General features: G+C 38.7%; 1 protein-coding gene across 1 annotated transcript in view; it reads right to left on the bottom strand.

Moving 5' to 3' along the window:
* Positions 1–27,674, bottom strand: part of ADGRB2 (adhesion G protein-coupled receptor B2) — a 396,525-nt gene that overhangs the window by 112,679 nt on the left and 256,172 nt on the right. The window contains exon 6 of the mRNA XM_058195850.1: positions 3,119–3,283. Coding sequence (XP_058051833.1) covers positions 3,119–3,283 — 165 coding nt within the window. The remainder of the gene's footprint in view (positions 1–3,118; positions 3,284–27,674) is intronic.

Raw genomic sequence — 27,674 nt, 5'->3', positions numbered from 1 at the left:
TATCACAAAACACCTCCAAACTAATCAAATGAATTTGTTTTAAATCACAAAGAGACTTCTTTTCCCACTGAAGCAACTATTCTGTGGTCAAAACAAGGTGGTTTTGCATGTCAAAGAATTCAGGTTTGACATTTTGTGCAACTTTGGTCTAAACTCAACCACCAGATGGATGTCTTTGGGCCAGCCGTTCTTTTTTCCCCTCACACTAACGTATCTCATATTTGTTGTTGTCATGAGAATAAAACAAGAGCTGGCCCCATGCTCACTTGAGCTCATTAAAGTAAATCCTTGATAAAAGTGAAACAAATAAAAAGAAGTTCTATTCATCTCTCATCCTGAATTTAAAACATTAGCTAAATGCTATCTCTTTTTCTGCTGTTTCATCTCAGTTGCTTTGTTTGTTTGTTTTTAAAAATGCCTGTAGGTCAAACTGGCAAATAAGCTTGATAGCGTTTAAAAAACAAAACAAAACCCTAAATAAATCCCTGCTTTTGCTTGACTGAAGAATTCATTTTCCTCATCAAGGTCTTGAGATCAATGAGACAGTGGGGACGAGCTGTTCAAAAATTATTTGTTGAACTCAGCAACCTCAGACTCCTTCAAGAGATATAGATCACCTCAGGCAGTGAAGAAGAAATGGTAAACTTGTAGTTAAAGAGCAACGAGTCCAGGAAATGGAAATCAAATATTTATCAGATGCTTAGTCTTAGAAGGAAGGGGTGGGTCAAAATCTTCAACATGCTACTCAATCAAAGCCCTTTTGGGTATGTGTGATCACAATGGGCGCATTTGCCATCTTCCAGCTTTTGACCCATTTGCATCTTCCCCCAGGGACCTCCCTCCTATACACTGGTTTCATACTATCAGTGTTTGCCAACTAGCTATATTGGTGGTATGAACATTCAGCTTCTTTCCTGCTTAAAAGGGTACTGTGGACCTTGCTCCTCTCTGGGAGGAAATTTCCAAGTATTTCTAGCAGGACTACCGAATTCTGTAACAGCTTTATTCCGTAGATCATCTGTCTGGTAAACTCGCAAGATTTGCTTTTCTTGCCATGTACATGTATATATCTGAACTAGACTGTGTTGTTTCTCTGTGTCATATAACACATGTGGGTATATGCATATTTTATTTATTTATTTGTTTGTTTGTTTTTCATGATTATGTAGTGTAAATTGGAGGCGGTGACCCTTTGAGAGCTGTATGCAACAAGATTTCATTTTAATGTATGCCGACTGGTGTACATTTAAAGTGACATTATACATTAACATTATTCTAAGTCTAAGTCTCCCAGATGAGTACTGGTGACTGCTTTGACATGGGGCAAACCCTGAGATGTCTGTTTTAAACACTTGAGAGTTTCTGCCTGGTGGCATTTCCTGAATAACAAGTTTTCCCACAAATTGACAAATGATTCTTGCTGTGAGAAAGTAGAAAGAGATGCAGAAAGGAGACTAAACATCAAAGTCAAAAGGCAGTTTATCTCATAAGAAGCAATTCGGCCCAGGTGGGAAGAAATTTTTCAAACCATTGAAAGGAAATTCCATCTCAGTGTTCTCAATACAAATGAGGGCTGAAAAAGTCCACTTGCAGTTTCCAAGATGCTATATTTGTCCAAGACTAGCATCAGACATGAGAGCCAGTTTGGTATCACGATGAGGCATCAGGCTAGAAAGTAGGTGATCATGACTTCTAATAGGCATGAAGCACACTGAATTACCTTGGACCAGTCATTTTCTCTCAGCCCTAGGGAGCAGGCAATGGCAAACCCCTTCTGAAAATTGCTGTGGCTGACTCATCCCAGCTGACTTGCTGCAGGGCAACTCACCATAGCTAACTTGCTGTGGACAATTCAATGCAAGATAACTCAAGAGAGGGACAAGAGGGACAAGTGACTCCATGCTCTGGTTCACCTCAGCCTCCAGGACTTCTAACTTGAGAAATCTAAAGCAAGACAGAGCCCACTGCAATTCACTTGTCTCTCTCTTATCCTGCGTTGAATAGGCCATGGCGAGTCAGCCGGTGTCAGCCTTCGCTTTATTTAAAAGTATTTTTCCTACTAGACTGTTTTACTGTTTTATTACTTTGTTAAAGGTTTTCTTCTTACTGAATGTCTTACATGATTTATGGAGGAGGGGGGAGGTTTGTACTGTTGCCAGCGTTCGGCTGACATTGCATGTGTGTGTGTGTGTGTGGGGGGGAGATAGTCTTTCAAACAGATGTTTGAACTGATTTGGCCCGTGAATGTAACGGGAGTTGCCTGCTTCGCATTCCATCCAGAAGATTGACAGAGGGAGAATATCGGAAGTGAAACTACACGTGGCCAAGGAGGAAGACGACATTGGATTATGACTGTTTGAACTCTAGTGGGAGGAGCGTTCAGGACGTCTGTGTTTTTAGTATACTTTCAGTTCTGGCTTAGCTTTGTTTGCAATCTGACATTTTAGTAAAAATTATCAATCTCTTCAAAATGATGGAGTTGGGTCTTTATTTTCTTAAACATTGATCTGAGGCAAGCTGACAGCCGGGGTCAGTTGATCATGGTGAGACGGCCATGGCGAGTTATCCTGTGATGACGAACCTATGGCATGTGTGCTAGAGGTGGCACGCAGAGCCCTCTCTGTCGGCACGTGCACCATCACCAGTTGCTCTTCTGGTTTGCAGTGTGCAGATGCACACCGGCCAGGTGGTCTTTATGGGCACCGGCGTGCTGGAAAATGGCCTGAAAAATGGCCTGAAAACAGCCCTCAAAAGGTGCAAAAACAGGCATGTGCGCACCAGCCAGCTGGTCTTCGAGTTTCCAGCACATGCAGATGCACACACATTCCAATTTGGGCACTCGGTGCTGAAAAGGTTCGTCATCGCTGTCCTAGACCTTACTCCAAGAATTGGACACAACAGAACAGAATTAAAAACAAAAAATCATTAGCAATACCTTTCTGCAGTCTGTAATTCATGCTTCTTCAATCTTGCTGGGCTGCATGAGGGATGATATGCATACCCAAACTGGTCAAATCCATCTACCATTATTATTATATAGTTTATTGCAGGCCTTTGCTTGGTGTTTTTTTTTTTGGGGGGGGGGTTTGAAGGCAATGAATAAAGAGGGCTTCCTTACCTGAACATTCTGGATTGTAACACTCCCTGGCATCAGCATGAGCTCCTTTGCACTCTGCCAAGCCATGAGCCAAGACACTGCATTTACGGGTCCTCTGCTGAGTCCCATTGGAACAGGTCATTGAGCACCGGCTCCAAGATCCCCAGTCAAGCCATTGGCCTTCCACTGTCACAAAGAAACACAAGGAAAAGTCCTTTCATGAAAAATTGAGTACGGGCAGGAAATCAAGATGTTCCTCTTTAGTTCAAACCAACTCATCTCCATCTCCTCTAGCTCCAAAGTAGGAATCCCTCATGAAGCTTCTCCTCAAAGTTAACTTGAGCTGAATGAACAATATGATGAACAACTGTGTGAGTTCTACAATGTATTTTCCTTCAAAGAAGAACAGCATAACTCAGCAGGCTCCTACCAACAACCACACCATGCCCCATGAGAAGGAAAAGGGTGAAAAATAGATAGGAAAATCTAATGACCAACATAATGTAAACCAGATTTTTCAACCCATGGTACGCCATAGTTTATGATAGTGTTTCTCAACCTCAGCAGTTTTAAGGTGTATGAACTTCAATTTAAAATTAGGGTGTCTGGGAGAATTCTGGGAATTGAACATTCACACATTTTAAAGTTGCTGAGACTAAAAGATGCTGGTTAGATCATAGCTCCATGGCTTAGGACCTGGGTACTTACGGGACCGCCTGCTGTTACCACATGCCTCCCACCGACCCGTACGCTCCCATAGAGAGGGACTTCTCAGGGTGCCGTCCGCCAAACAATGTCGGCTGGCGGCCCCCAGGGGGAGGGCCTTCTCTGTGGGGGCTCCCACTCTCTGGAACGAGCTTCCCCCGGGTTTACGTCAAATACCTGACCTTCGGACATTCCGTCGCGAACTGAAGACACATCTTTTTATTCGCGCGGGGCTGGCTTAATTGGATTTTAAAAGTGAATTTTACCAATTTTAAATGGGGTTTTAATTGACGATAATTTTTAACATCAGGCTAATTTTGAATAAGTTTTTTAAGGGTATTTAAATTGTGTATATTTGTATTGTTGGTTTTATTCTGCCTGTACACCGCCCTGAGTCCTTCGGGAGAAGGGCGGTATAAAAATCAAATAAAATAAATAAAATAAATAAATAAATAAATAGCTCCACATAGGAAAGAGAGATTGAAATGGGGAGGACAGAGTTACCAGTCAAACCTACTTGGTAAAGACATCAATCTCTGAAATGTTTGAGCATAGGAGAAATATAAAAAATAAAATAAATAAATGTTAAAGTTACTAATTCTCATTGTTTGTATATGGGGAGGGCTGTGATAGGGCCTCTGGTGGCACAACAGGCTAATGCAGCCTATTATTAACAGCAACTGCTTGCAATATTGCAGGTTCAAGTCCCACCAGGCCCAAGGTCGACTCAGCCTTCCATCCTTTATAAGGTAGGTAAAATGAGGACCCAGATTGTTGGGGGGCAATAAGTTGACTTTGTATATAGTATACAAATGGATGAAGACTATTGCTTGACATAGTGTAAGCCGCCCTGAGTCTTCGGAGAAGGGCGGGATATAAATGCAAAAAAATAAATAAATAGCAAATTCTGCCTAACCTTGTTAATTCCCTCTATGTTTTATATAAAAAATATAAGAAATATAAAAAATAAAATAAATAAATGTTAAAGTTACTAATTCTCATTGTTTGTATATGGGGAGGGCTCTGATAGGGCCTCTGGTGGCACAACAGGCTAATGCAGCCTATTATTAACAGCAACTGCTTGCAATATTGCAGGTTCAAGTCCCACCAGGCCCAAGGTCGACTCAGCCTTCCATCCTTTATAAGGTAGGTAAAATGAGGACCCAGATTGTTGGGGGGCAATAAGTTGACTTTGTATATAGTATACAAATGGATGAAGACTATTGCTTGACATAGTGTAAGCCGCCCTGAGTCTTCGGAGAAGGGCGGGATATAAATGCAAAAAAAATAAATAAATAGCAAATTCTGCCTAACCTTGTTAATTCCCTCTATGTTTTATCACATTTATTAATGTTTCAACTTTAATAACAGTTGTGCAAAAGACTAGGACTGCATGTGAGGTTCCAACTAAACTGATTAGTTGCTCATGCCTAGGCACAAGACTCCACTCAACTCATGGTTACCATTATTTTGACACTAGGTAAGGGTTAACAGAATTCAAGGGGGGGTTGGATTTAGTCTGTTTATGGCTACATAAAGACTCAATGCTGATTCCTCTTTTGACTCTGCCCCAGGCTCTGCCATTCCTTTTCTACACAGTATATCTAATTATCTATGAACATAACTATGTTCTCCTTGGAAGGGCCCTTTTGGAGGGGGGTGATCTTTCCCAGGACAGGTTTTTCAAACAAGTGATTGATGAGTTTTACGATGCAAAAGACTGATGGATAAAATTAGGGTGCTTGCTTAGACTTCAAAACAGGGGTGAAATGCTCCCTGTTCGGACCGGTTTGCGTCATCTGGTAGCGATGGCGGCTGCTGGTTCGGAGGACCGGTAGCAAAAATCCCTGCCCCCCCCCCCGACCTCTGCTGAGCCACACCATCAGCAGAGGGATTTTTTTTACTTTTAGAAGAAGGTTTTGCTTCAGCCGAAACATGCCTTTAAAAGTAAAAAAAAGCCTTTGAGGATCCCGCCCCTCAGCTGAGATTGGCAGAGCCTTTAAACTTAAAAATAAATAAATAAAGGCTATTCTGGGGATCTCATCTGAGTTCCTCATCAGCAGAACCTTTAAAAACATGTTTTCTGTAGAAAACATGTAGAAAACCTCCTTTTAAGAGAGTCTAAGGCACTTACCTGATTACTGATCAAACACATGGCTTTTTTTTCAGCCGGAAAGCCCCAGTTTCGCTTTCAGCACCAGACAGAACTAATCTAAACTTAGCTAATCTATTTCATCGCTGAGTGATTAATGCTGTCTGGCTTTGCTTGCTGAGGAACTCTGGGAATTGAAGTCCACAATAAAATAAAATAAAATAAAATAAAATAAATAATAAAATAAAATATTTGTGCAGCTTTCTGAGATTTTGTGTGTTTCTGTAGTGTTTCACTCTAACTACACAAACACACAAAATCTCAGAAAGCTGTATGTGGTATTTGTGTGTGTGTGTGTGTGTGTGTGTGTCAGTTGTGTTGTGCGTGTGTAAAGTGTGAAAGTTGGTTTTTGAGCTATTTTTATCTGTGTGAAGTGTGAAGTGCAGCTGCTTTTACATTGTGTGTGAGTCAGTTGTGTTGTGTTGTGTGTGTGTAAAGTGTGAAAGTTGGTTTTTGAGCTTTTTGTGGCTGTGTGAAGTGTGAAGTGCAGCTGCTTTTACATTGTGTGTGAGTCAGTTGTGTTGTATTGTGTTGTGTGTGTGTAAAGTGTGAAAGTTGGTTTTTGAGCTTTTTGTGGCTGTCTGAAGTGTGAAGTGCAGCTGCTTTTACATTGTGTGTGAGTCAGTTGTGTTGTGTTGTGTGTTGTGTGTTGTGTTGTGTTGTGTGTGTAAAGTGTGAAAGTTAGTTTTTGAGCTTTTTTGTGGCTGTGTAAATTAAGTTCTGTGGGCGTGGCAATTAAGCCACGCCCACAGAACCGGTAAGGAAACTTTTTAGATTTCACCCCTGCTTCAAAACTGAAAGTATCAACCGAATAAGATAAATATCTGATGGTGAGAGATTACAGGAAGGCTGGAGAGAACAGCAGACAAAACAATTGACAGCTTATCTCATAAATGGCTGCTCAGCCCAAGTGGGAAGAAACTTGCCAAGAGGCATTTCAAAGGATTCAAAAGAGATTCTCTGACTTAATGGACTTAACTCGTTATAAAAGAGACTGAGGATTCCTTAGAATTTGGTTCTAGGATTCTGTATTGCCAACAGCCTTTCTGGATCGAAGTTACAAAGGATTCTGAACTGTACACCTTTTATGCATTTGTAATAACTTACAAGTGGAAGATTTGACCCATTACTTATTTCAAACTTTATCCCAAATTTAGAGCTAGATTCATTACATCCTTGTTACTCCAACTATATATATTTTTAGTTTGGAAAAGAAAATCTATTTTCTGTTGTCTGATGGAAATGAACTTGTAACAAACCAAGTTGCATTGTTTTCAATGGCTGCGAGGAACATACGAAAAAACACACTGACAAATAGCAGCTTAATATTAAAGAGGATGTATTGAGCTGATATGATTGCTGTAATTTTGGAAGTATTTTTCTAAAATATATGGTTGCCAATGTTTAAATACCAAAAACACGAATATACTGTATTTATCTGTGCTTACTTCTTTGATTTTTGCACAGTTATACAGGGCAACACATTAATACAGAAACGATAACTGCATATCCTATTCTTCTCCTAGACAACATCTTGTGATAGTCCAAGACAACAACATTGTGAATTTCCTCACTAGCAGGCCCTATTAGTAGCAGCCAATGCTGTAAGAAGGAAAATCCCAAATTATAACATGATTGGGGCATGAGTGTGCCCTTAAATCCATTTGTCCACATGTTTTCACATTGAGGGTTGTGCCTATAATCTCTGCTGGACTTGTGACAAAGCAAAGAAATAATGGGATCAGATTTTTATAATTCCGAAGATTTTTAAGTATAAAAATGAACCCTTAATTTTTCCTCTTAGGTTTGATGGACAAAGAGTTTAAATGAAAATTTGGAACTTACTATAGCAGCGAAAATCTTATATGTACAAAGATGGGAAGGTACACTAATTCCCACAATGAATGGTGATGGTGAAGGTGATGGAGTTGGCAGAGATGGCAAAATTGACTGTGTTAATTAAAAGAGAAAACATTATCTAGTTTTGTTTTCATTTGGAAGCTTCTTCTGTTTTTTAACTCAAAAATAAAAAAAATAGAACTCCAATTTTAGGTTTTGATGATTACTGTGATTTTTTGTTGTTCTAGAAAGTTTGTAGGTTGTAACTTTTGTATTCGATTGCACTGAAAAAATCAGAAATCAGTACTTTTTTCCTTCCTTCCTTCCTTCCTTCCTTCCCTTCCCTTCCCTTCCCTTCCTCCCTCCCTCCCTCCCTTTCCTTCCCTTTTTCTTTCTTTCCTTACTTTCCTTTCTCCTCTTCCTTTCTTTTTTTCTTTCTAATGTGTTAAAATTTTGTTTGTATTTGTATTTTAACTTATAATAAACTTTAACTTTAATATTTTTTTAAAAAAATACATTGCTTAGGAACAAAGATCCAGCAGTGAGACCACAAGGTCAAATTTAATATCCTTTTTTGCCCCTCCATAGGCCAAAATTGTACTGAGCAATAAGCCGTTGTGGACAGCAGCTCCATCAGAAGAAGAATCACTATTCAACTTTGTGACACTTAACTGCATGGCTGCTGTTTTTGCTGGCAGAGGCAGCAATTTTAATGGAATAAGTCGTTTCAGATGAAGCCAGCAACAAAGCACAAGATGACACTTCAGTTCCTGGTCCAGAGCTACACACAGAGTCTCTCATGTATTTATCTAAGTCTTCATGAGTACTACTTAACAAGTAGAGGACAAAGGAGAAAAGCAAGCCTTGATGCCACCTCATCATAGGAAAGTATCTGAAAAGGAGGAGAGTCTGGAAGAGGCTTTGAAACTGGGAGAAGAAGTCTTGAAAAATTTTCTGGCTTCCAGGGAGTTCTTTTTTTTTTTAAAGCCTGCTAAGATCAGTTCTAGGCTGTGTCTTCCTTGCTTGTAGAGCCCTCCAATCGATGGTCTCCAAAAGCTATTGTGTGTCCTCAATTCTTCCTTTTCCTGTGTTACATGGAAAGAACCTTTTTCCAACAATGACCACAGCATGATTGATTTTTGTCTCAATTTGTCTCCTTGCAAAGAGGGTCATAATGATAACTCAAAATTATAACTTTAAAAAAGCCAACTATGATCTCATAACTGCCGACCTCACATCTCTTGATTGGCACCTTCTGTTCATAGGTTGTAATACTGCAGGAGACCATTATAACACTTTTTTGATCAAAGTCAATAGAGTCATTAACCTATATGTACCAAAGCCGAAAAACCCACACAAAATTACCATAACAATAAGAAAGCTACAATCCAAGAAAAAAATCTCTTTGGCAAGAAAACAAAACTGGCTATGTAGCTAACTATAAAAACCACTATAAAGCCTTATGCCGCCAGATAAAGGCAGAATGTACCAATCACCATTGCAAATAGGAAGAAAAGCTGTTACACTCGAAATCCACCCGAGCCTTCTATAATTTCGTAAATGCCAAACTTAAAGACTTGAAAACTATCCCACCCTTAAAAGGGCCTAACGGGGAAGACTGTAACAATGAAGCTTGTAAGGTCAACCTCTTCAGTATGTTCTTCAGTTCAGTCCTTGTTGACAGCAATGGTTGCTGCCCTAGTCATACCATAACTAACTGTAAAGATTTACTACATATTGATTTTATAATAGATAACATTAAAATGGCACTATGTAATCTACAGCCATTTCTATCTCTTGGCCCTGATGGATTATGTGCCTACTTCTTTAAAAAAAAACTTGCCACTTCCATAGCTGAGCCTCTAAGCACAATCTATGAAGTATCTTTCAGAACCAGCTCCTTGCCTGACCTATGGTCATACCAATCTTTAAAAAGGGAGACCCTAGTCTAATAGAAAATTACAGACCAATCTCATTGTGTTGCATGACCTATAAAGTCATGGAATCAATTATAAACCAATCCATCAACCTCTAATTAGAGACAAACTTTAATATTTCTAACAAGCAGTTTGTTTCAGGAAAAAAAATGTCTTGTAATCTGCAACTCCTACACTGCAGAAACATTTGAACCACACATTTTGACCAGGGTAAAGCAATAGACACAATTTACATAGACTTCTGCAAAGCCTTTGATTCAGTGGTGCATGACAAACTACTGAAAACTAAGTTCTTACAGCATTTCTGGATCCTGCACAAATGGATAGCCGTGTTCTTGTCAAACAGGCAACAAGTAGTCAAAATAGGGAGGGCCCTATCAAATCCAACACCAGTTAACAGTGGTGTCCCCCAAAGCAGCATTCCTTGACCCACACTCTTTCTGCTTCACATCAATGACCTATGCAATCATATTAAAAGCAGCTATGTCCTCTTCGCTGATGACATAAAATTATTTAACATCACTGACAATGCTGGTGCCCTACAAAGTGACCTTGACCATGTGTCAGAATAGTCGCACATTTGGCAACTCGAAATCTCACCTAATAAATGCTCTGTCCTACATATTGGCAATAAAAATCAGAACTCCAAATACAAGTTGGGCAGAAACAACCTTATAGATGACCCTCATTTTGTCAAGGACCTAGGAGTATTCATCTCAAACGATCTAAGCCCCAGAGCTAACTGTAACAGCATTGCCAAAAAGGCATTAAGAATTGTTAACATAATTTTGTGAAAGTTCTTCTCCAGTAACATTGTATTGCTAACTAAGGCATATAAAACCTTTGCCAGACCAATTCTTGAATGCAACTCATCTGCCTGGAATCCACACTGTATATCAGACATTAATACAATTGAGCAGGTCCTGAGGTATTTCACAAGATGAGTACTCCACTCCTCTACTCACAATAGAATACCTTATGCCACCAGGCTTGAAATTTTGGACCTGGACTATCTGGAACTACATTGCTTGCAGTCTGATAGTACACAAAATTGTCTGCTACAACATCTTACCTGCCAACGACTTCTTTAGCTTCAACCTCAATATTACATGGGCAAACAATCAATACAAACTCAAAGTAAACCGCGCCAAACTTGATTGCAGAAAATACAACTTCAGTAACAGAATAGTCAACACCTGAAATGCTCTACCCGACTCTGTTGTTACATCCTCAAACTCTCACAGCTTCAACCTTAAACTGTCTACCATGGTCCTCACCCCATTCCTAAGTGGTTTGTAAATGCACCAGAGTGCCTACCATCCCTGTCCCACTGTCCCCATTTATTTGTATTCATTTCTCTCATTCATGTCCATTTTCATATTCATACCTGCTATCTTGTACATGTTTGAAGAACTAATAAAATAAAATAAATAAAAAGAGGGAAAGACAGGCAGAGGAAAAAATGTGGTGGGACTGGGAGAAATATTTTGCAGCCCAGTACTAGGAGATAAATTAAGGCCCTGGAAAGGCATCATTATCATTATCATCTTCATCATCATCACCATCATCATCATATTGGAAGAGGTATCTTAGAGAAGGTGCTGTCGGTACATTGGTGACCTATGATGCAGGGGTGAAATGCTCCCGGTTCAGATTGGATCGGGCGATCTGGTAGCGATGGGGTCGGGTAGTTCGGAGAACTGGTAGCAAATATCCCTGCCCCCCCCACCTGCCCATGCCCACCCAATTGCCTAGTCCCCACTTGCCTACTTGGCAGCTTGTTGCTTCTTTCTGGATCACCTTGCTTCTGCTGCTGCAATCAATTGCATCAGCTAGCAACTCAACCTGCCTGCCTGCAATCCATCTCATGGTGAGCAACTCAATCTGCCTGCCTTGTCCCTTGAATTGGGTAAGTAACTTGGGGTTTTTTTGGGGGGGGAGCTTTAAAAAATAGTTAATTGGGGGTTTTTAGGAGGTTTTTTTTAGACATAGCAATTTAAAGTTAAGGAAGTTTTAACTTTAGCTGCTTTTATCTAAAAATATAAATAAAATAAAATATTTGTGCAGCTTTTTGAGATTTGGTGTGCTTCTGTAGTGTTTCACTCTAACTACACAAACACATAAAATCTCACAAAGCTGTATGTGGCATGTTGTGTGTGTGTGTGTGAATCAGTTGTGTTGTGTTGTGTGTGTGTAAAGTGTAAAAGTTGGTTTTTGAGCTTTTTGTGGCTGTGTGAAATTCCTGCTTGTTGCAGGGGCCATTTTGGGTGAAGTGCAGCTGCTTTTACATAGTGTGTGAGTCAGTTGTGTTGTGTTGTGTGTGTGTAAAGTGTGAAAGTTGGTTTTTTGTACCTCTTATTGTTTTGTGTACTTTTTTTATTATTTTATTATTTATTCTTATTGGCCATGCCCACCCAGTCACATGACCACCAAGCCATGCCCACCAAGTAAGCCACGCCCACAGAATCATTAGGGAGAATTTTTAGATTTCACCCTGCTATGATTTGGCCTCAGTGTTCCTGACAAATTGGAATAAAACATCATCAGCAATATTCAAATCCATTGCCCTTTCCCATTCTAGCCTTCTTCATCACTTTGACTGATTCTTTCTCACCAACGTTGTACAGCTTTTAGGCTTCCATATAAAGCATGAGTTGATCATTACCCCCACCCCCACCCAGTAAGATTCCATTTTATTCTTGATTTTATAAATAAAAAACTATTAAGTGAAGACCTTGCGTCTTGCTCAACCTCGATGTAAATGAGAGATGGTGGATTGGTGAAGTAGTAAGCCATCATTATGTTTCTGATGAAAATCAACCTTTGACCAAGAAAGTGGAAAAGTAAACTTCTGAAGAACAACATGTAGCAAGTATCTGGTCTGATTGTAAGAATATAATTCCATAGATTACTTTCCCTGCCTAACTCATGATGTTTCTCTCTCTTTACCTGTCAGGATATTTCCTTAATCTGGACTCCTTTATCTTTATTTCTGCCAGTTCTTAAAAACAAACCCATGTTGACTTCTGGTAATGTCCTGGACACAACTATAACTTTTTCAGCAATATTGTGAAATGGTTGACACTACCTTCTTCAAAGATTGTTTTTTTTTCTTCTCTATTTAGCTTAGAGTTTTGACATCCTTCTACTCATCCTCAAGACCCTGATTAGCTTCCGAATCCAGGGAAGGTGGATGAGGTTCTGCCAGCTGTTGAGACTACTTTCCCATAATTAGTCACCATAGTTAGTCATGCTTGGTGGTAAGACCTGATCTTCCCATTAGCCAGAATCCTGAAGTCCTCTTAACAGCCTCAAATTCTAAGGGATGCAAATCTAAAATCAGTAGCTATAAAAAAGCAGCCTTTCCACTAGACCAGATGGTACTACTTGGCCTCCCTTAGAAGCCTGGCAGCTCAAAAGAAAAGGCTGTGAACTGAAGGAGATGGTGCATCTTGCATAAGCCTGGCCTGAAGTCTTCTTTTGAATAGCATCAGTACCCAAAGGACAAGATTAATGTTGACAAATATAGGGGAAAAGCTCTGGATAGTTTCTATGAAGCGGTTTGCAGCAGCTGGTGAGGATGGTGGCCTCTTCTCACTGAAACTGTGCAAAAACTGCTGTCTGCTTCTGCTACTATAGGTAGGAGCCAATAAAAATGCCTCATTAAATCATAATGGGGCCTTGGAGGTGATTTAGTCCAGCCCCTTGCACATTGCAGGATCTTCAATGAAGGATGAAACTGCAGTATTGCTGGCAAGTGACTGTCCATCTCATAGCTCTGCCAGCTCTCCCGGCAGGCTATTTCACTATTGAAAAAATTCCTTGGTTGGGAAGCTTCTCTTAACATTCAGCCCAAATCTGCATGACTGACATTTCCATTCAAAAAAATAATGTTGCTCCATCTTCTGCCTAGAGGAGGTCTCGCCCGAACTTCCCCTTTTCTAGTTTTAAAATATTTGGCTTCTACATGTCTTATAGAACTTACGTTTCCAAAGTACTGGATGCTATATCTCTTTTAATGCAGCCTAAAAATTTTCTTTTCTATTTTTTTTTAACAGTTGCATCACACTGCTGCCTTATACCCAGCTTCTCCACTGAAGCAGTTGAATCTTCTTCTCATTTTCTGCTGCCAACTCTGATCTCTCCCATCTATATCTTTACCAGATTTGCAAGACCTTCATTTATCTTACTTGACTTCCCTTGTGTTGGTTTCAGCTGCGTTCCAGTCTATCAAAATCCTTTGGAATCTTAATTCAGGACTGCAAATAGAATATTCATTATGAATTTTTTATAAGCATTCATGTACTGCCTCATACCGAAAAGTTTAAATTGGTTCTAATCCCTCAATCTAACATTGCTGTATATAATTTACTTCAGTGGTTGAGTTTGTACAATATACAAAAGGAGACCCAAATAGGCTGGGTACTTCTAGCCCAGCAATTATTTATTTGTCTTATGTGAGTGTTGCAACTATATTTTTCTAACCTGAGTTTAGGAGTGTCAAAATAATTGAGGAACTTTTATAATGAATGAGAAACCACCCTTAGTAGTAAATTTGGAGAAACAGAATATGCTTCAAGGCAGGGAAAAATAATGGTAAGGATTTATAGTTTCACTTATTCAAAGTAAATACTTTAGAAACAGCAAGTCTGGGAAATACGACAAATGGAAACTAAATAGAAGACCAGTATCACCCTAATTAACAATTTAAAAGATGGAAACAACAATAATTTGTGAATCAAAAGGAAGAGAGATTACATGCATTTTTAAGAGGACATTTCATCTGACTTGATGGTGATTGGACATCCATTTGTCTTGGTCTACGGCTGTAGTTATTTCACACTTTAAAGTTGAAAGCTTGGGACAGTTTAATAATTGTGGAAATAAATACATAACATTATAAGACTTCATGATGAAAGCACCCCTATATTGAAAGAATTCAGGGCAAAAATAGTCCCAATGCTGACCTATGGTGCAGAATTGTGGGGCCTTAATAAAAGCTATAACTTATTGAATAAGTTCATACCCATTTTTTAGGATGAATACTGGGAACTGACAGGAACATATCTGTCTCTACAGTCAGAGCGGAAACAGGTTTCTATTCCTTAAATAGTCATTTTATAATTAAAATGTTCACATAGTGGTAGAGGATCCATTTCAGGATCTGACAGACTTCCTAGATATACTTAATAGAATAGATACTGTAAGTATGGCCCAGCCCAACTTCTGGGTCAGTCAATTTTCCAACATGAATTTTCTACCTAGCATCTATTTTCAAAGGCCACCCAGGCAAGGGAAATCCTAGATTTTAATGCTCAAACTGACATGGAATTATTGGCTAAAATAGATCCCTAGGTTGGTTGGCTAAGAATAAAACTATTTTTCAGCCTGAAAAATAACTGTCATTGAGTCTGACAGAAATTTTAAGAGGGGCCTATTCTAGAGAAAGAGTTAGTTGTTGGGTTCCACGGTTAAGTATGAAAGCTTCTACCAGTTACCATATTATGAGACAACCTGCATATGTGATACCCCAGTAACTGAAAATATTTTTCATATCTTGTTCAACTATCTATTATATGCCCACATTAGGCTTAAATATTTATTATTGCTATTGGAAAAAACAGCCCACTAGGATCTGAACTACAGATTGTCGTATTTCCTCCTGGGATCAAATGTACATATTGCATGAGGATTGCTAAATTTATAACTAAGTTAGTGATCCTAAGAACCAGATACATTGAACAAATTGTGATAAGGGAGATTCATTTCTCTGATTACTGACTTCCTGTGTTACCACATATGTATTACCAGTATATAATTCTATTACCTTCTACCTACTTTATTACGGAATGTGTCATATGTGCTGAATTTTATCTTACCTTATACAAGATTAATCAATGAATAAACTATTGCTGCTGCTGCAGATGCTGCTACATCATGAAAACAAACTGGAAAGTAAAATATCTGTTATAAGCTGTCCAGAATTGTTTCCTGAGATTGGCAACTATAGAAATCAAATAAATAAATAAATACATACATCTGTGTTATTACCGGTATTATATAGTAGAAAACAAAGGTAGTATCAGTCACTTGAATTTACAATTGACAGTGGAGAAAAGAAGGTGATTAGTTGCTTTGTTTTCATGTACACAAAAATACCTAAAAGTGGACAGTTTGATGGAGAAGTATAAAGGAGATTACTCTTAGGGCATTGACAAATTTAGACACAATCATGAAGGATAAGGATATTTCAATGACAACAAAGACAAGAATAGTTAAAGCAATGATCTTTACAGTGATAACGTATGGCTGTGAAATTTGACACTGAGAAAGAGCAAGAGAGAGAAAATGATCTCCTTTGAATTATGGATTTGGCTATGGTTCCTAGGAGCACCATGGACTGCAAGAAGAACTAGTCAATCAATCTTGAAGCAAATAAAAACTGGCTGCTCTCTTGAGGTAACAATCAATAAGCAGAACCTCACATAGTTTGGACATGAGATGTGAGATGATGGATAAGTATCCTTGGCAAGATTGAAAGAAGCAGAAAGGGGAGGCAGATGGAGAAGATGAAGATCACTGGAACATCCTTGGAAAAACTATAACTTATTGTTGAAGACACGTTGAAATGATGAGCATTTGTCCAAAATTTATCAAGAATGGAACCCAACTTTTAACTCTGTTGTTAAATGAGTATTTCACATTTTATCTCTGTCAATACTCTAGAAGAAAGATCCAAGCTGATGCATGTTGGTCTTTTTCTATCTTTTATCATTTCTCCAAGATCAATTTCTGAACATTACTTTGAAGGTTTCTTTTTGCAAGATAAGCTCCCACTATTTTCCAAGTTTTAGACATCCAACAAGATGCAGTTCAGTGGTGAGAAATTAAGGTCCTGCACATAGAATAGAATAGAATAGAATAGAATAGAATAGAATAGAATAGAATAGAATAGAATAGAATAGAATAGAATAGAATTTTTTATTGGCCAAGTGTGATTGGACACACAAGGAATTTGTCTTGGTGCATATGCTCTCAGTGTACATAAAAGAAAAGATACGTTCATCAAGGCAGGAAAAGCCAAATTCACAGGTATAGAATAGGGGTTACCTGGCTCAATACTGCTGTCTGTGAGAGAGATCTTGGTGCCCTAAGTGATGGTCCAAGGCAATGCCAAAAGATCAGTTTTGCAACTACCACCAAGATCACGAGAATCGATATTACACAACTAAGATCGCATTTCAAAGTTCTGGTCACCACAATAAAAAGATGCTGAGACTCTAGAAATTATGCAGAGAACAGCAACAAAGATGCTAAAGCAGTGGCAAAATCCAATTTCTTTTTTACTACCAGCTCTATGGGCATGGCTTAGTGGGCTTGGCTTGACTCGGTGGGTATGGCAGGGGAAGGATACTGGAAAATTCCCATTCCCACCCCACTCTGGGGCCAGCTAGAGGTGGCATTTGCTGGTTCTTTGAACTACTCCAAATTTCTGCTACTGGTTCTCCAGAAACTGTCAGAACCTGCTGGATTTCACCCCTGTGCTAAAGGGACTGAAGTCTAAATAATATGATGAATGGTTGAAGGAACTAGTTATGTCTACCCTATCAAGGAGAAGGGTTAGGTGGGACACAATGGCCTTCCAGTACTTGAGGGGCTGCCACAAAGAGGAGGGAGTTTACTTATTCTTCAAAGCACCAGAGGGCAGGACAAGAATTAATGAGTGGAAGTTTGTTAAAGAGAGTTCAACCTAGAACTAAGGAGAAATTTCCTGTCAATGAAAACAATGAATCAATGAAACGGCATGCCTTCCAGAGTTGTATGTGTTCCATCACTGGAGGTTTTCAGAAACAGACTGGACAACCATTTGAGCAGGATGGCATAGGCTCTCTTGCCTTTAGCAAGAGGTTGAACTAAAAGATCTCCAAGTTCCCTTCCACCCCTATGATTCTGTGTTCTAGGATATTAGTGGGTGAGATCACACAAATGATTATTTAAAATTGATATTAAGTGTATTGACAATGACCCTTGGTCTGATCCTTGAAAGATGAATTCTGTTGAATGATGAATGTTGGTACATTAGAGCTTTGAATATTGTTTTAGGATTCATTGAGAAAAGCCAAAAGGTCTCCATTTCCCCACTTTCTGTGAAAAGAACATAATCTGGAAGGATGAGGAGATGCTGACTAGTGTATTTCTATAATCAACTCAGCTAACCCAGAAGCATGAAAAATACAAAAAAAGTTTCCCTTAAGAGACTGGGATCTAGCATTTTTCTTGCTTCTGATGCATCACCACCAGATTCCTTAAAATGCATGCCTGCCCATATCCTGATTCTCAAATACCTCAAGGAACTGACTTCAAATGCATTTGGTGAATTTCCAAAATAATTGGGGTTAGAGCAGGAATTAGTGATGACAATATTTAAGCCATGCTGATGTTCATTTATTTCTACCCATCTGTCAGACTGCCTCCAGAATGTTTCAAAACTGAGACCTCACAAAAGATGTGTGTCACACTTCACAAAAAAGGAGAGGTGGAAACACCAAGAAAATAAAGTAAAAAAGCATTAAAAAAGGCATATAAATATAAATGAATATGTTATAATGAATGTTTTATAAAATTAGAACCATAAGGGGGAAAGATCTTCCCCCTTGTAATATTTGCTGTCAAATGTCTCTCAGCTGATATTAGAACAGGAAGTTGCTCAGGCAGTGATTCAAGAATCAGATCTTTGATAAATAAACTAATTGTAAGAATTGAGAAAGGAGTTAGAAAGAATTCCACAGACTGCCAAGTCTAAAATCCAAGCCCTATTTATAGTGGAATTAAAATTCAATTCTTGCACATCATTCTCCCACTTGCATGGTGCAAGGGGCAGGAAGGAAGGTTGCCACTTGTCCCTGTATTCTCAGCCTCTTTGATGATCTTAGCAAAACCAGCTTTCACACTAGGACTTAGAATTGAAGCAAGTTTTAAAGAAGAGATCGGCAGAGGATTTTTGAGTTAACAGAACATGTTAAGCCATGGCTTACCAAATAGTGGTTTACTGAGTATGTCAAAACTGTGCTAGGTTCACAAAACACAGCAAATCCTGCCCAATCTGCCCATCCTCAAGACATTTGGCTTTCAAGTTCTACAAATCTCAGCAGTTAATGCAGGAGCTAGGAATTCTGAATATTAAGATTCACACCACAGCCAAATACCTAGGTTAGAGAAGGCTGTGTGAAACTACATCAAATTTCACAATTAGAACTTAGTTATAAATAGGCAAGCATATTATGGTTTAGTTGAACCTTGCTGATAGTCTAATGATGTGATGTGGGACTATAGTGAAATTGCTTTTCTCAGGAAGAAGGGAACACAACCCAAGGGGGTGGGGGGATGGAGAGGAGATAATACACCCCAGAGCGGGATAGGACAGAGAAAAAGAGAGTTAGGTTAGCCACTCCCTAGAATCTCTCAAATTATATCCATTGGGATGAAAATAGTAAAGGTTTAGTCAGGCAAGATTCTGTCTATTGGGTACAAGCAGATAAAGAACTGCATTTTGGCTTGATTGTTCTCTGTCGTTCTTAGGCTGGACTTGACGAGGGACACCTGTTAGCTAAATGAAATATATGTATTCTGTATGGCCTTTCACTCCTTTCAGCCCAATACACCTCACAAGGTTGCTGTTGTGAGGAAAATAGGAGGAGGAGGAGCTCCTGCTTTTATTAGGGAATCGGTCAAAACCCTGACAATTAGACATTTCTGGTGTCTTGAATTACTTATAAAGTAATAAAAGTGGATAAAAAACTAGTAAGTAAATAAAATAAATAAATAGGTGATATGTTGGAAAAGTTACAGATGAGCGCCAATTGACAGTAAATTATTTATGCTCTTTTTCAAGTCAATCCAATATATTTCTATCCTAATATCCATCCTGTATTTATGCTCAACATCAGCTTTCTTTCTTTTGTCCAGAACCAATTATTTTTCCCTTTCCATCAGCTCCTCCACAAATTGCAAAATTGTGACTCAACTGGACATGGATGCAGAACCATCCTCCAAAATTTCTCTCAGCATCAGGCTTAGTGGCCCCCAAAATTGATGTGAATTAAGAAATGGTAGCAACAGCTTCATCAATAATATCAAAGCATACATAGCAATATCCCCAAATTAAATCCCTAAAGATCTTAAAAACGAAAGCCAGCAATTTAGATCAACCTTTCAATAACTTTCTACTTTCCAGCTGTTTTGAAAGTAAATTCTATTTAGATATTTATTTAGAGGATTTATAAATGTAAAGGATTTACAATTGCCATTTAAAGATAGAGCATTCTTACTGCTGAAAACCAATAGCTATTTTGCTTTCTCTTCTTTTATTGTTTTCTCCTAGCTATGAAAAAAAAAAACATTTACATGGACATAGTTTTCAAAGGGAAGAGCTTTCTCAGGCCCACCCTTTGGGATTTTATAGGGAAATTCAACCCTGGGTAGAAAGAAAGCAGAAAGACAGATAGACTGGGTTGCCAAGGATAAGAAAACTATCGGAAAACTAGCACAAAGCATGACAAGCATGCAAAGCCTTGCTTTAAGCTTTCCTAGAGATGATTTTCCTTTTTCAAAATAAAATCAAAATCATGTTCTGCTGTAGCATACACTATTTTTCAGGGACCTTAGAACAGCAAATTTTGCAGACACCAAAAAAAAAATTTTCTTTTTGGAAAAAAAAGTAAAGTTAAATCTTGCTTGAGTATAATTACATGAAATACGACAATAACAAATGTAAAGAAAACTACACACACATGCACGCACACACACACACACACCAGTCTATGGCAAGTTAGATTATGGTACAATTAAGCCAATTGTGCATGCAATGTGCAACAATTATCCATCCTAGTAATATGTGTATTTTGAAACCCATATCATTGGCTGAAGATAAAACATGATGTGAAATTAAATCAGTAGTACAAACGAGACCCAAACATTATTCACATCTGCAGCATTTTATATTCTTCTCAAAGGCTATGAAAGGGGAACCAGACGTATCCTGAATCTGATGCATATAGAGAGACCATGCGTATTGCAGCCACAAGATCACTGATTCAATTTCTAGAAACATCTGTCAGAGTAAAGTCCAATCAATCATTCATCATTTTTGCAACACCCAAGTCAACGGCTCATAGCCAGCATTAGCAATTTTCCATGCCCTGACCCAGAATCCCACAGCCCTGTGACTAACCAGTAGTAGCATCTATTAGACGCTACAATGACATCAGAATGACATAATTATATGGCACAATTGTGCAAAGGATATGTGTGCCTCATTTACTGGCATTCATTGCACTCAGTATACAATGCTGTGTACTGTTAGAATATGTATGTATGCATGCATGTATAAATGAAATTTAGATGTTTGTGTATTTGTCTAATCTGAGAGTAGGGAATGTTCTATTATATATTTTTATTATTGAAATATATGTGTATTTTTAGAATTGCTAGTATGATGCATTTATGTGCTATATGTTTTGTTCAGATTAAGAGATAATGATAGAAAGAAGTCAGGAGCCAAAATGAAATAAATGAGTACAGGTTTATTTTTATGCCAACACTCTCTACAAGAATCTGAACTACTGACAGTCAAGGCAAATTGGTGGTAAATAAGAGACAACGGAACTCAAGGTGGGCTAGACTTAAATCTCTTGTGGTAGAGAAGGGATTTGAGAGTGATAACATGTTTGAACCCTCCCTCAGGCTCAGCCTGGTCGTCTCCTGCAATACAGATAGTCCTCAATTTACAATAGTTTATTTAGTGAGCGTTCAAAGTTACATTGACACTGAAAAATGTGGCTTATGACCATTTTTCATAGTTACCACCTTTGCAGCATCCCCATGATCAGGTGATCAAAATTCTGATGCTTGGCAAACAGTTCATATTTATGAACTTTGTTTTGTCCCAAGGTCATGAGATCAACTTTTGCAACCTTCTGATCAGCAACGTCAATGGGGAAGCCAGTTTCACTGAACAACAAGGTTACTAACTGATCAACTGCAGAGATTCACTTAACAACTATGGCAAGAAATGTTGTAAAATGGGGAAAAACTCACTTAACGAATGTCTCACTTAACAACAAAAACTTTGGGCTCAATTGTGGTCATAAATTGAGGACTCCCTGTACTTTTGCTGCACAAAAGTACACGATCACGTTCAGTATGTATATCTTTTCACCTTTTTCTTTTGTTAAACTAAAACAAGACTGCATTTTATTATATAACTATCTGTATCAAAGAGAATTCAAAGTAACCTTTCTTTTTGGATATTTTGGGTGGGGTTTTTAATATCACTTTAATTATTCTCTGTTGTTCCCCTACCCTACCCCAGGAATAATTGTGCTCATGTACTTGCACTCTTTTGCAATGTAACCTAATTTGAGTAGTTGCACAAATGTTATCAGATCCTCATTTTATGATTTGGCCCTCCCTTGCCCTTCAAACCCAGCCCTTCAGGTATCTATATCCCTCAAAAGAATATAAATATCTGAAATCTATCCAGAAAAATCTATCCATCAACTTTTTTCTCCTTGGCCTCATTTGGATGCGATGAAAGATACCCGATTTTCCACATTATTTCAAAGGAGAAAAAGATTTCAGACAAAGCTTTCCTGCCTTTTTACTTTCCAGAGATCAGGAGGGAGATCAGGAAGAAACTTCTCTCAGAAGGAGATTCAACAGTGGCATTGTTTTAGTTTAATTGCCATTATCGGCCAAAGGAAACTTTTGGAACACCAGCCGCAGATCACATTTTACTTTAGGCCTTGCTCCTCCCACTGTTTCCATTGTAGTAGTTGCCAGTTGTTGTTGTGCCTTCATCTCTTGTTCCTTGCGTTTAGCAGCAGCTCTAGTCAGCCTTTGTTCTTTTGAATCTAAACCCGTCGTAGGTATTTCCAACACTTGTAATAAATCTTCTTCCATCACAATCTGTTCTTGTACCTGCTTCACTTCTCTTTCCTTCACTTCAGCCTCCCTTCTTCTAGCTTCCAATGGGGGAAGACTTCCAACTTTTAATACCTCAACATAAAATTCTCTTGCTTTTCCAACTGTATTGAAACGATGTACTTTCCTGCATAATATACTATTATACCAGTTGGAATATCCCATCTATATTCAATCTGATGTTTTTAAGTTCATTCACCAGGAAGGCAAATTCCTTCCTAGCCCTTAACATTTTGGTGGACTTTCCTTTAATATCAAGATATCTTGACCAGCAATCTGAATCTTCTCCCCTTATATGAAGCTTGCAAAATCTGATTTCTCACTATTCTGTTTGTAAAATAAATAACAACATCCCTTGGCAACTTTTTTGCCTTGCTATCCAAGAATTCACACGATATATTTTATCAATTTGATAAGCCACATCTGCTGGACGAGCTGCTAATATCTCAGCAAATACTTCAGAAAAAATTTCCCTTAAATTCTCTTCCTTATTTTCTTTCAAACCTCGGATTCTAAGAGCAAATTCCATATTTCTGTATTGTATCAAAACTATTTCATCCTCTGTCTTTTCCATTTTACTTTGAAATTCATCCATTTTATTTTCTAATTTTGAATTATGTTGCTTAATTACTTCAACCTCCTCTTCCAATAAAATCACATTCGTTGCCAAACTTTGTACTGCCATTACAAATCCTTCTTTAACTTCTTTATTTCCCACTTGAATTTCTGATATCTGCTCTTTCATTTCAGACATCTCATCAGTTATAACTTTAAATTTTTCTTGGAATGTTAATGGCCTGAATTCACCGCAGAAGAGAAGGAAAGTATTTCATTATTTGAAATAATTTAAAAATGACATTACCTGTTTACAAGAAACACATATTAGATCTTGCTAAATGTTGGAGATGCGATTGTGAAGATGCTACTTATTACCATATATGGTGGACTTGTAAAAAAGTTAAAGTATTTTGGATTAAAGGCTGGTGGATCATGCAGAATATTTTGAAAAAGAAGATTAAGTTTACTCCGCAGTTCTTTCTACTAGGAATAATTATGGACTATACAGCTATAGAGACTAAATTGATTTTGAACTTAATAACAGTCGCAAGACTTTTGATTGCTCAGTATTGGAAGAAAGAAGAATTACCTACAATCGAAGAATGGACAAAACAAAACAACAAATGGACACTCAAAGTATCAAATCTGGCAGAGATGACAAAATCTCCGCTTACTTGAAAGACTATATACTAGAAAATATATTTTAGAATGGAAAATGTGGATTGATTATATTTAAAATAAGTATCAGATAAAAAAATATCGAATAGCATATGAGTAAATTTAGGAAATATTTTGTATTAGATATATTTTTGAAGGAGAGGGAATTGAGAGTGTGACTAAGTGTGGTGTGACTAAAGATTATAATTTAGGAATTATTTTGGATTATGATTGTTAGTTTTGATACCCTGCATTTTGTTCTGGGAAGTCGGGGTGGGGGTGGGGGTAAGGGGAGGGAATTGGGGGGTTTGGTAGAGATGGAGTGATGGTTAATGTACAGGGATTATTGAAGAAATATAATTAATGTAGGGTCGGGTCTGCATAGTTACCATTTTAGAACGGTGGGAGGGAGAAAAGAGAGTAGGAGGTAGGAAAGAGGAGAAGAGGAAGGAAGAGGGATAGTAGAGGGAGAAGGAAGGTGTAGGGTGGAGGGAGGAGTGGATGTAGATAAGAGAAGGAGAGGAAGGTTTGGAAAGTAAAAGAAGGTAGAAGAGGGAAGAGTGTTAAAAAGGGTGGTGGTGACTGGGCAAGCCCGACTAATTGTATATAACTGTACATTGGATGAATTATTTGATATGATTGTAAAAATAAAACTTTTTATAAAAAAAAACAAAAAAAAACAGTGGCATTGTTTTCACTCCAAAATTATAGAGAACTACTTCTCCTTAAGAATTTGAGAGAAATCACTTGGTCCATTTTTCTCTTGTCAAATGTGACGGGTAACTTTAAAAGGCCACCTGCCTGTGCTTTAAGGAAAACCCTCCTCAGGAGACTCTCTAAAAAGCATCTAGAGCAGGGGTGTCAAACTCATGTCATCACAGTGGCATCACATGATGTAGCGGGACTTTTTCCCCCTTTGCTAAGGCAGGTGGGGCTGGGGCTAGCACGTGGCACATCCGGCATGCAGGCTGTGAGTTTGACACTTGTGATCTAGAGCTTTCCAGAGGTTTGGGGTCTACAGCTCTCAGAAGTCCTACACAGCACAACAAATAGCTGGATGTTCTAGAAGTTCTCACCTTCTATAGGGCTGTAGGCTGGGGAAATGGAAAAACAAGCTGTGTGTTTCTTTAACTATTGACATCTTCTGTCAATTCATCACTTAAGGCTTCCCTCAAAGCAAACAGTCACCCTCTAGCACCATATTTATTTCCAAAAATACCCCTGAACCCTCCTATAGAGCCCAAAGGTATTGTTCCAAAATTAAATTGGTGGGTAGCCACAATATAATCCTGTCTTCAGCATTGTACCCATCAGGCTACTTTTGACTGGCCAGGCAAGAAAAAACAATAATACATTTTCAAGGACATGAAATCTCTGATAAGTTGATTTACTATAAGAAAGCTGAAGAAGCCATTTTAAAATAATTCCAGAGACTGCTGTGAATCAAACCCAAGGGCTATTTATAGTGAAATCACATTCAATTATTTGTACCAATTTCTCTCAATCACGAGGTATATAAGGGTATATAACAATCTTTCTCTTGTTGTTGGGAAATATAGTTTCTCTCCGTCTCAAGCTTTGATAATAGACTGATCTGTAATCAAGATGTTTGCTTAAGATTAACCAAGAACCAGCATCACCAACATTATACACCCACCCTGAAAATGGCCATGTTATGAGGTGAAGCATAAAAGCATTCTGGGAGGTTAAAGCGAGTAATAGAATAACAGAGTTGAAAGGGACCTTGGAGGTCTTCTAGTCCAACTCCCTACTCAAGCAGGAGACCTTATACCATTTTGGACAAATGGTTCTCCAATCTCTTCTTTAAAACCTCCAGTGATGGAACACCCACAACTTCTAAAGGGAAGCCATTCCACTGGTTAATTGTTCCCATTGTCAGGAAATGTATCCTTATTTCTAGGTTTGTTATCTCCCTGATTAGTTTCCATCCATTACATTTTGTTCTGCCTTCAGGTGCAAGGAGAAGGAAGTATCTCCAGAAGATACAAGTTTTATATGTCTGAACATGTTCTTCACCAGGTATGTGGCAAATACATTACATTACAAATACATTACATTATTTGAGAACCTCTACTACATGCGCCCTAAATTCCCTCCCATTCAAACAATGTCACCGTTCCTATTTGTGATATAATTTCAGCCAGTTATATTGGGAGAATCCAATGAAGTTGGAGGTCATCTTAAGTGGGTGAAGTTTGTTTCTTTGGGGGGGTTCTTGCTCTATTTTTTTAATCTTATTTTTATACTTGGTCCAGAGGTTTACCAACTGAGCAAATTGATACTCCAAATCAGAATGGATTTTTCCATTGTTACCCAAAACACATTTCTCACTATCCAAAGAAAATGCAAAGGAGGATATTTGAGGGAATGGCTTGTGAATGTGGTCTGGAAAACACTGCTGAAATTTCCAACTATCAAGAAATATCAGATTCTACCAGGTGTCAGTGTTCCAGATGATCATCTGGAAAAGAACTAGGCAATTTTCTACTTAACTTTCATCTGTACTTAAGCCAAATCACTTGAGATTTTCAAAAAGAGATTGGACTGCCATTTGTCAGAAATGGTGTAGGGTCTCCTGCTTGGGTGTGTGTGTGTGTTCGACTAGATGACCTATTAGATCCCTTCTAGATCCCTTAGATTAACTTTGTTAATCTGATAAAATGTTTTTACTCTGCTCTTTGGAACATCTTGCCCTCTGAGTGAAGTCAGCTCCAACCCTCCTGACCTTCCCTGGCTCTGCCAGTTGGTTTGAGCTTCAAATGGGGGTTTCACATTGGGCATTGTTGAAAGATTAATAACATATCTCACTTACCCAGTTCTCATCCTATTTCCTCTCTCCCCATCTGGAAAGAGTACAGAGAAGAGCAACAAAGATGATTAGGGGACTGGTGGCTAAAATATATGAAGAACAGTTGCAGGTATCTGGTTTAGTGAAAAGAAGGACTAAGAGCAATAATAATAATAATATCAGTGTTTCAATATTTGAGGGGCTGCCACAAAGAAGAGGGGGTCAATCTATTTTCCAAAGCACCTGAAGGCAATCGATGGAAACTTATCAAGGAGAGAACCAACCTAGAAGTAAGGGGGAATTTCTTGACAATGTAACAATAAACCAGTGGAATGGCTTGCTTCCAGAAGCTGTGGGTGCTCCATCACTGGAGGTATTAGTTTTGGAAGACAATTTTCTTTTTTGCTTCTTAACTGCCACATATTTTAGCTGGGGAAGTTGGGAGGGGGTTGTTGTTGGAGCAGTAGAAAGTTAGTCATAACAACATTCCGTATTCAAGGACTTTTGCCTGCATCTGATGGAGACTGCATGAAGATTGTATCCAGTTGAGTGTGAAGAGTTGATTGGACAATGTGATGAACTTGTGGGTGTGGAGCAGAGCTGTGAACTGTCAGCTGGGTGTGGAAAACCTGGAAACTTTCAGATTCAGGTTTTCCCAGATGTGCCAAATGACATCTCTAATAAATTGGAACTTTGAGGAACCTCAAGTGTTGTGTCTTCGCCCCCCCCCCCCGCCACCTGGCCTCCTGGCAGAAAGTGACTCAGAGAGCAAGGGGAAAGAGCCAACAGGACTTCCCTCTGCGGAGCCTCCTTCTCTGGCTCCACTCCAAGTCCCAGAGGCAGGCCAGGTGGAGGAGATGACGAGGCCTCTGTCTCCTGCATCTCCTCCCTCCCAGGCCAGGCCTCAAGATCCAGCTGCTGACAATCAGTCGTGGCTGG

The sequence above is a fragment of the Ahaetulla prasina genome, chromosome 10 (assembly GCF_028640845.1).
Source record: "Ahaetulla prasina isolate Xishuangbanna chromosome 10, ASM2864084v1, whole genome shotgun sequence".
NCBI lineage: Eukaryota > Metazoa > Chordata > Lepidosauria > Squamata > Colubridae > Ahaetulla > Ahaetulla prasina.
The sequence above is the reverse complement of the archived record's forward strand: the minus strand, read 5'-3'. Positions and strand labels throughout refer to the sequence as shown.